Source organism: Limulus polyphemus, unplaced genomic scaffold (genome assembly GCF_000517525.1).
Source record: "Limulus polyphemus unplaced genomic scaffold, Limulus_polyphemus-2.1.2 Scaffold4239, whole genome shotgun sequence".
Taxonomy (NCBI): domain Eukaryota; kingdom Metazoa; phylum Arthropoda; class Merostomata; order Xiphosura; family Limulidae; genus Limulus; species Limulus polyphemus.
Window position 1 is genome coordinate 66463 of NW_013669849.1, and position 10840 is coordinate 77302.

General features: G+C 33.6%; 1 protein-coding gene across 1 annotated transcript in view; it reads left to right on the forward strand.

Moving 5' to 3' along the window:
• LOC106470826 overlaps positions 1–9307 on the forward strand; it is a 73056-nt gene extending 63749 nt beyond the window's left edge. Inside the window, exon 11 of the mRNA XM_022399465.1 lies at positions 9271–9307. Coding sequence (XP_022255173.1) covers positions 9271–9307 — 37 coding nt within the window. The remainder of the gene's footprint in view (positions 1–9270) is intronic.
• Positions 9308–10840: the final 1533 nt, after the last annotated feature.

Genomic DNA, 10840 nt, shown 5'->3' on the forward strand with positions numbered 1-10840 from the left:
ATTAATGCTATTATTACATACCAAATACACACTTTCTGATCGATTAATGTTATTATTACATACCAAGTACACACCTTCTGATTTATTAATGTTATTATTACATACCAAGTACACACCTTCTGATTGATTAATGCTATTATTACATACCAAATACACACTTTCTGATCGATTAATGTTATTATTACATACCAAGTACACACCTTCTGATTTATTAATTTTATTATTACATACCAAGTACACACCTTCTAATTGATTAATGTTATTATTACATACCAAATACACACCTTCTGATTGATTAATGTTATTATTACATACCAAGTACACACCTTCTGATTTATTAATGTTATTATTACATACCAAGTACACACCTTCTGATTGATTAATGTTATTATTACATACCAAGTACACACCTTCTGATTTATTAATTTTATTATTACATACCAAGTACACACCTTCTAATTGATTAATGTTATTATTACATACCAAACACACACCTGATTGATTTATTGATTTTATTATTACATACCAAAGACACATTTTATAAATGTACAGTAGTTTTCTAACCATTTATTCTTATGGACTGTTTTGATATGTATTATGTGACTATTTTCATTAACATTAATTTCAGAAAAGATAGAATACGGAATGAATGACTGTTGCAATAACATTATATTTGACAGTTTCAATCAATCACTATCACAATATCTTATCTATTTGGTTAACCAAACTATGGTTTTATGCCTTTGCTTAGAGTTAAACCTAATCCTGTAGAAATTTTATGTAGAAAACTGAGCTATTTGAAGACAAGATTGAGAAAAGTCTTAAATCCTTTATCAGTTTTCTGGTTTAGAAAAATTCCTAATAGAAAGTTAAATGTGTTTGCTGGTTTTGGTGCAACTGTTCCTAATATTGAAAATATTTAAAATTTGACTAGTTGCTTAACAAAAGTTGTGGAAGGTGATAGAAAAGAAAAGATTATATATTAATTTTCTCTAAAACTAAATTTTAGGAAGGACCACATACAAAGCTTAGGAATGATGGTTCTAAAAGTGTCAAGAAAGAACTCTTAAAAAGGAGGTCAGACTTCTTAGGTATCAATCCATCAGATGTTCAATTTGAATTTGGTAAGTAAGTGATTGATCAAGCCTCACATATTACCAATAAGTTGTAGTATATTGAATAATGTCCAATTTTCTTTCTGTTAGATACTTTCATAGGTTATATTTGTAATTTTCATGTTTGTATAGTTGTTTGACCACAGAGAGGTTTAACATTATGTGATGAACACAAGTATAATATCTGGAATTTTCTCAAAAGTTTTAGAAAAGTTTGAGCAGTATGAAATGCAAGTTAGACTAAAGTAGATGATTATTACTTGCTGTTTCAAAGTGTTTTCCTTTGTTTGTCATGTAAAACTAGGGAAATTTTATTGGTTCAATAACGATACCTTCAGGATCAAATTGACTTAAGGACAATTTCATTTTACAATTCCAGATGATACTCTTATCCAACCACCTCCAGACATCGAAGACATTCTTATATCTGAAAGACAGTTACAGAGGCAGCTAACATGTCAACCTGAACCCAACAAGAATTCTGTGAAAGCTGAAGAATTTCTCATTAAAAAACAGGCAGCAGATAGTGAATCAGAGCCTTACCTTGGTTGTAATCAAAATGAAGGAATTGCTCCAATAGAAAGGGAGATTATTATTAACTTGGAACAACAGTATAAAGATAGGACTGATAAAGGTACTTTAAATATAGGATTCATAAACGCACTTTAAAGACAGGATTGATAAACGTACTTTAAAGATAGGATTGATAAAGGTACTTTAAAGATAGGATTGATAAAGGTACTTTAAAGATAGGATTGATAAAGGTACTTTAAAGATAGGATTGATAAAGATACTTTAAAGATAGGATTGATAAATGCACTTTAAAGATAGGATTCATAAAGGTACTTTAAATATAGGATTCATAAACGCACTTTAAAGATAGGATTGATAAAGGTACTTTAAAGATAGGATTGATAAACGTACTTTAAAGATAGGATTAATAAAGGTACTTTAAAGATAGGATTGATAAACATACTTTAAAGATAGGATTGATAAAGGTACTTTAAAGATAGGATTGATAAAGGTACTTTAAAGATAGGATTGATAAACGTAATTTAAAGATAGGATTGATAAATGCACTTTAAAGATAGGATTAATAAAGGTACTTTAAAGATAGGATTGATAAACATACTTTAAAGATAGGATTGATAAAGGTACTTTAAAGATAGGATTGATAAACGTAATTTAAAGATAGGATTGATAAATGCACTTTAAAGATAGGATTGATAAAGGTACTTTAAAGATAGGATTGATAAACGTACTTTTCAAGAACATTTATTAACTTTCGTTTTTGTATATATGTACATAATGTTTACGTTCATCTACAGATTCACGTATGTTTGGAATGTATTAGATCAGGTATCTACTTTGAGCCCTACTTGTTTTCCTGATACTATAATCAAGTCCTTTTTGTGATGTCTTCCAGTGTATCTACAATAAGTCACTAATTTCATCATGTATAAAAAGATATGATTTTTTTGTCCTAACATTGTGTTTATTCTTTCCCTTCTAGAGAATCTTTCATGCAATAAGAAATGATTATACAGTATTACTCTTAGTTGTTGTAGTCAACTATATCGAATGAGAACCATATAACAAACAACTCTGTGTTGAGACAGTTAGACATGATCAGGCATCGGGAAGGAAAGTTTGATGTTTATTTTATTGATATTTTTTCTAAAATTACATTTACTCAGTTGAATGAGATGTTGGTTACTTTATATTATCTTTTCCAAAATACCTTGTTTGATTAGATAATCAAGATGTGGATGCTGAGTATGGAGAATATTTTGTGAAAGAAAATGAAGCTATTCATAAGCCTCAAGGAGAAAGGAAAAGTATGTCAGAAGGAGAATCTGATATGGAAGAACAAGTGAATACTGTACAAGAAAAAGAGGTAAGTTAATATGCATAATTTGTCAGACATTATAATCAATTTATAATATAATTTGATATTGAAATTTTTCAGATATTATTGATTTTCTCATTACTTGTTGTCTAGTCATCATATTAGTAACCAATCTAATTTAAGCAAGTGCTAAAGATAGCCAAGACACATAGAAACAACTGAACTGTAATTTAGTGCTTGGCACCAGGAGAAAAGTGATTTCATAATAGCTTTTTCCTAATTCTTCCTTTTGCCTAAACTACATATACCTCAATTTCTGGTTCTTATCACAACTGACTGTTCACTTGTGGACAAACCGTTGATTCAATCTTTTTACATTGGTTTTTTTTTTACTAAGAAGTAGCTTATCAAGTGTAGTTTATTTCTTAAATTTTTAAAGACAAAACTTAATTTACTTTTAAAAATGCAGATTGGATTGAATTTCACTTGTACTAATTTTTCATATATTGATTTACTAATACTTCAGGTGTCTTAGAACTACATCAAATGTTTTAGAAATACTTCAGATGTCCCAGAACTACATCAAATGTCTTAGAACTACAGAAAATGACTTAGAAGTACATCAAATGTTTTAGAAATACTTCAGATGTCTCAGAACTACATCAAATGTCTTAGAACTACAGAAAATGACTTAGAACTACATCAAATGTTTTAGAAATACTTCAGATGTCTCAGAACTACATCAAATGTCTTAGAACTACATCAGATGTTTTAGAAATACTTCAAATGTCTTAGAACTACATTATATATCTTAGAACTACCTCAGGTATTTTAAAACTACATTGGATGTTTTAGAAATACTTCAGATGTCTTAGAACTACATTATATATCTTAGAACTACCTCAGGTATTTTAAAACTACATTGGATGTTTTAGAAATACTTCAGATGTCTTAGAACTACATTATATATCTTAGAACTACCTCAGGTATTTTAAAACTACATCGGATGTTTTAGAAATACTTCAGATGTCTTAGAACTACTTTGTGTATCTTAGAACTACTTCTGATTACTTAATGCTGCTTTAGATATTGAATCTTTTATTTCTCTACATATTATTAAAACATGAAATTAGTTTTTAATAGTTTCAAATCAAATTGATAAATTCTGATACAATATGTTACCTCTAATCTCAGATAGCTTATCTCAACTTATATTGCCCTCTATATGCACAAATCTTTGCTTGCCACTAGCTTTGATACTCCCACCTACCCTCACATGTATTCACATGAGACATTGCCAATCTATTTTCACTAGCACCCCCTCTTCCATGCAGCCTATAATAATTTCTCAATTGGCAGTCTAACTGTTAGGATGTGTTTTTAACTCATGTCTTCTGATTGAAAGATTTCTTAATTGATTAAATTTACTGTTGATCATTAGGCTGTGCATATTTTTTTAGCTGTAACTTTTTAGAAAAACTTCAATAACAATTTTTTTCTTGGTTACCTACCTTGGTAATGCACCCACATTTCCATGTGGCATCTACCACAGCTACTGTCACTACTACAGCTGATTTGCTAACCACTTCCATGGCATCTGAGCAAAGTTTATCTGCTCAGGAAGTAACGACTCTGATTCATAAGTAGTTAGCTATTTTTATGCATTCCGACAACTCAACGTTTGTCTCATACAGCTCCAGGCACAGGGATATCCAGTCAAGAGACCCCTGTTTTTGGCGATTGGACCTCCTGTATTGGGCCCATAGACATCAAATTCTTTTTTTTTTTGGCTTATCATATTCCGGGATTTTTCCTATGGAGTGGTCATTGAGCCTGTGGATGTTTTGGGGGCTCTGTGCTCAGTAGGGTATTCCAGAGCTGGATGACTTTGTCACTAATCTCAATTCTCGACTCTCATGGATTTGGTCTCCTGTTCCACATCCTTTGGCTGGTGCAGTGGATGCCCTCAGTCACGATTGGTCAGGTCTATACCTGTATGCCTACCCTCCCATTTGTTTGATTTCCTGGATCATTTCCATCATCCAGATGACTCCGTGTTGGATTCTTTTGGTGGCTCCATATTGTTTGGCTCAGCAGTGATTTCTACTTCTGTGCAGACTACTGGTGTTATCTCTTCTCCTCTTTCCCCTACCCTCCTTCGTCAGCCCCATTCCGGCATGTATCATCATTCAATTCCCACACCCAGGCTTCACATGTGGTTTTTGTATAGTCCCTGGCCTGGCAAGCCAGACTTTCACAGCGTGTGGTATCCTTGATTTCCCATTCTGTACATCCTTCCTCCATGACAGTGTACCAAAGACATTGGTACACATACCATCATTAGTCCATACTTCATGGTCATCCTTCCTCCCATCTGACCCTTCCCCACATCACTTCCTTTCTAACCTGGCTCTTTGACAAGGGCCTTTCAGTCTCCTCCATTGTGGGCTATCATGCAGCTTTCTCAGCCATGTCTTGTTTTACACGTTATGACCGTATCTTCAGTTTGCCAGTCCTGTCCCTTTTGTTCCATTCCCTCTGCATCACCTGTCCTTCTTGTCCTGCCTCTCTCCCAGATTGGAACCTCAATGTCGTGTTTTACATCCTTACTCTTCCTCCTTTTTGAACCCTTGTCAACCTGTTCTTTATATTACCTCTTCTTGAAGACCCCTTTCCTCCTCTTGTTGGACTGCAGATGTCTTCATTCGGATGTGTTCACTATTGATGTCCACCGCACCTGGTTTCACAGTTTCTGTGTGGTCCTTTTCCCAATTCTTCTTTTCTGCCCAAAATGTTTCTCCTGATGATTGTTGTCTTTTCCGTGTATTTTCCCATCAAATTCATCACCTTACCATGTCCCTGGCTGCTCATTCCTATCATCCATTGAAGGACATCATTAGTGACAGTAGGTGGACCACTTCCCATACCTTTACTGCTCATTATCTTCACCATCTTGCCATTTCTTCTTCTACGGGTTTCCGTCTTCCCCCCATCAGCATTTTGCACTCCAAGATGTCTGTTTGAGAGGGTAAATATTCCTTTTTTTTCCTTCATTTACTTTGCAGGGGCCTTTGTCATTGTCATATACTTATTGTTAAATCTAACTTTAAGACCTGTGTGTCATATATGTCCAACATTGAGATGGGGTGTTCTGCAAGACCACTTGTAAGTATGCCTCATGATATTTTGCTTCATAAAGAAGTTCTTCCCGGACCATACACTCATGGACTAACATGAATAAAGCAGACAGGGATCAATGCCAATCCCAGATGATCCATGTATTGTAGGATACAGGATCGTCCTGCTTTTTCAAGATGAAGTACTGTAGTCACTCATTGCGATGTCTCTGGTGGTATATTCCAGTGGACTCTCTAATGTGCTGTGCACCCCTTTTTCTAGTGCAGTATGGGAGTCTTTGCTATTTACCCATTCCTAGCTGCTGGGGTGGTGGCCTATGGAGGCTTCCTCCTTAAATGTGTTCAACCCCACTCAGTTGAGAGTAGGGCGATGGTGTTCTGCCAGTGTAAATGGTGTTGACGCTCATCCTACTGTGGACCTGTTGTACAATTCCAGATGCCATTAGGTGTTGGATGATGCCTTCCACCAACATACAGTTGATTTCACCAGCTGAGGCACCCACCTTCCTACCATCCATCTGGTAGATAGGTGCTGGTTGGAGCTGGACCAGCCACATACATATTCATGTGTGTGTGACCAAATACCTTCCTATTACTGCATACTGGAAGATACATTCCCAATGCCACCTGGTGATGGACTGTAGATGCACCCCCACTTTGCTGTCCACCTTCCTACCATCTCCCAAATGTTGGTTCCCAGTAGATATGGTGATGGTCAGGTTGGTTGTGAACACATGATTATGCTGGGGAGGTCCCTCCGCTGTTTCTGCTCTCATTGTGCCACAATTTCACATGAATGAAGAATATACCTGGCTCAGAACTGGTGCAGTCTCCCATGGGGGTGTTGCCTTCTGTTTATTCACACTCTCCATGGCCTTCCTTTGAGCACTTTCTAAAGAGGGATCATCTTCTCACCTGACTCTCTGCCAACTCAGTGTTGGAGGATTAGTTACTGTATTGGAATTTAACATTTTCCTAAACAGAAAATGTATTTCTGATAGATACTTACTCCTCTTGCGCTTCCCACGCGTATTCCCCACTTCCGGTGTTAGTTTTGTATGTACAGTCCAATCTTAAAGGGATTACAGAGTGCATGAAAGAGAGGGCACTAGTGGCAATAGAAGTTATGTCACACTCCTATTGGCAGAGGGTTGCTGCATGACAGTATGCAGATGTCTTACATGGATACACGTGAGGATAGGTGGGAGTATCAAGGATATTGGAGAGCAAAAATTTGCACATGTAGAAAGCGGTATAAGTGGAGAAAAGCAATTTGTGGGTAGAGGTAAGTATCTATTGGAAATACGTTTTCAGTTTAGGTAAACATTAAAGTTTGCGTATTACAATAAGTGCTTGAGGATAGGTGGGAGTATCAAGGATATTGGAGAGCAAAAATTTGCACATGTAGAAAGCGGTATAAGTGGAGAAAAGCAATTTGTGGGTAGAGGTAAGTATCTATTGGAAATACATTTTCAGTTTAGGTAAACATTAAAGTTTGCGTATTACAATAAGTGCTCTTAATAACTGTTTGATATTAAAATACCATATTTAACAGTGCTTGATACTACAATAAGTACTCTTTTTAATGGTACTTGTTATTCCAATAAATACCTTACTTAACTATTGTTACTAAAATCAGTAATGTATTAGAAATTTAACTAAAAACTTAGAGAAATTTCCTTGATTTGCTTTAGTGTATTCTATCTGTGAATGTTGTTTTGTTTTTACCATTGTAAGTTAATAATTTTTGTATGATATTTTTGTGAAAGTTTTAAGCCTCTCTGTTATTGGATGTTCACATATTTTATTTGATGACTAAAGTTTATTTTGAAGAACAATGTTTCAACCTAAGTTTTGTTATTTCAAGGTTCAGCAACCCTACTACAGAACTGATGATGTAGGAGCTGCTGTTTCATCTTTAAGTCATGGTAAGTTGCGCATATTTCACTGAAAGATCTGCTCACGTTTTAACATTTTGCTTACATCATATAGAATTTTGATAATTGTATCTGAGAACACTTTGTTTATCACCTAAACCTGGATTTCTAAAAGGTTTGAAATATTTTCGTCATCTATTACTTTTATACTTTTATATAAAGTGTGATTATACAGAAGAGTTCAAGTTTAGCATGTCATATCCCACAACATAGGAAGGTAAAACTGTATAGAAGTGTTAAGGATATTATGCAGATGCAAGTGCTGCAGTTACATGTTGCCACGAAATTTGGTTTATTATCTATATTTTGATGACACGTTTGTTCATTTACATTAGTAATAAAGTAGCTTAAATTTTGAATGTAAAAGGTCGTGACATACACACTTGAATCTTCTTGTAGTGACAGGATTAAAAGGTTTAAATTGATGAATGGGTGGGAAGATTTAAAAAACTATAGAAAAGTTAGAGGTTTGAGTAAAAAAAGGGAATTTTAAAATCCAAAAGGGCTTATAAGAAACAGCCGATAATGTTAAAACTAACAGCAAGGATTTTGTTAAGTATATCAAAGGTACACAAAATGTTAAAATGGGGATTGTGCCCTTAAAGGATGTTGATGGAATGATTATTGTTGAACAATATGAGACAGCTATGATTCCAAATATTTCTTCTCTTCTGTGTTTACAGGAGAAGATATCAGAAATGTTCCTGACTTTGAACGTTCTATGGGTAATAGTTAGACTGACCTGAATTGTGTATACATTAATCCCTTGATCATAAGTTAAAAAATTGAAGATTAAAATTAGATAAAGGATCAGAAAAAGACAATATTCTTCCCAGAGCTTTACAAGAGGTAAAAGGTCAAATATGCAAATCTCTTTCTTTCAGCAAGAAGGTGCTTGGAGATTACAAAGTTGCTAATGTTATTAATGATAAGTTACCTTGGATATTGTAGACAAGTTAGTTTTACTTCCATAGAGAAAAATATTCTAGAGAGTGATAAGGGAAGATTTGTAAAATTATCTAGTGAAATATTGCATCATAAAACAAAAAAGAAATCAACACTGACTCACTAAACGGAAATCTTGTCTTTCTAATCTGTTTAGGATGACAAAAAGGAGTGTGGCTTTTCAACAGTTTTTGATAAGGTGTCACAATAAAGATTATCTAAGACAATTACGTGAATGGAGATTGTGGATAAGGCCAGTAAATTTGACTTTAGGATGGTTAGATAAGCGAAAGGAAAACGTTGGTGATTCTGAAGTTCAGTTAGGACACATTTTAGTGGTGGGCTGTCTCAGGGGTCAGAGCTTAGGCCTTTGCTTTTTCTTACTTACATTAACAATATTAATATGAACATAAGTTGTAAATTAATTATGTTTGCTGGGTATTATTACCAGTACTGAGAATGTTAAGGAACAACAGAATGTCTTAAATGAGTTGGTAAGCTGGACAAATATTTGGCAAATGACCTTTAAATATAAGTAACAAAGGTAAAGTAATACATTTTGGTTACCATAATTTTAATCAAACGTTTTTTATAAATGAGAAACTTCAATAGCAAGACTGAAGAAAATGATATTGGCATATTGATAGATAAGACGCTCAAGCAGTAAAGGAAGCAATGACAAACAGGGATTTATAAGTATGATGATGTTTTTTATATTTGCATCCTCAATCCTCAGAATTTTTATAAACTTGTGCACAGCTACACTGAAACAAGACCCTCTGCAGTTGTTATACACTCTACAGTATTAATTGAGAGATGCCTTGGTATTACATTCTTTTCATACATACATTTCATCAGCTTACTTATGTACACACTTGTTAGTTTCATTTTAACTGAATGATAGGCCTATTTATAGCCATGGGAGATACGTGAAACAAATGACAGTGGCAACCCTAATATAATATAAGTTTTAAGTTCTAAATTTTAAAAGGAAATATTGAAATAAATCCCCAATCTCCCCTTGTATGAAAAGCATTTCATTTGTTCTCTAGTTCTCACCCATCTCTAATTTATTTACCACCCCTTTCTCAAGTATGGAGTTTAATGTAAGTTACTTATTATAATATAGGTATTACTAAGACAAAATGTGATTTTTATGGCTTTCAATCTTCATTGCTTATACAGAGATAACCTGTCGCATTCTTTTTTTTCACAAATTGTAAGTAATTCTCTCTGACATCATTTTATTTTATATAATTTTTAACCAATAGGAAAGACAGAGTTTTAATCTATCAAATGATGTACAATATTATGTTGTTTTCACTACAGAGTATTGTCTATTTCATCTTCAGTTTGAATGTTTTTCTTATGTTGGTCGTATCGACAAGCTTAAGGTAAGATTTAAAGACTCTTATGCCATAGTTAGAAAGCCAGATAAATTATGATAGTTACAGGACACTGTTTGCTTTGTGCATGTTATTATTCTGTGTTCTTAGGTGCATTCTTTAAATAAGTAAAATATATTTAATGTACTAGTATCATTGTTACAAAAAAGTAGGCTTAAATTTCATGGGTAACCAACAGCTCAAAAGGTAAGATGTCAATTGTAAATATATTAAACACTATACTTAACTATATTTAACACTATACTTCTTGTTTATCATGTATATTTTTTATTTAATGTTATAAAAGTAATTAAAATGTAAAAATTAGGAACTCACTAGACCACCATGACTCATTGGGTCAACCATTATTCAGAGGTTATGAAGAATTCAATCCTATTTCAATATTGCACCAAAATGAAGGTTTATTTGAGATAATTTAATTAAATATTTCAATCCATTCGTGTTATTCATA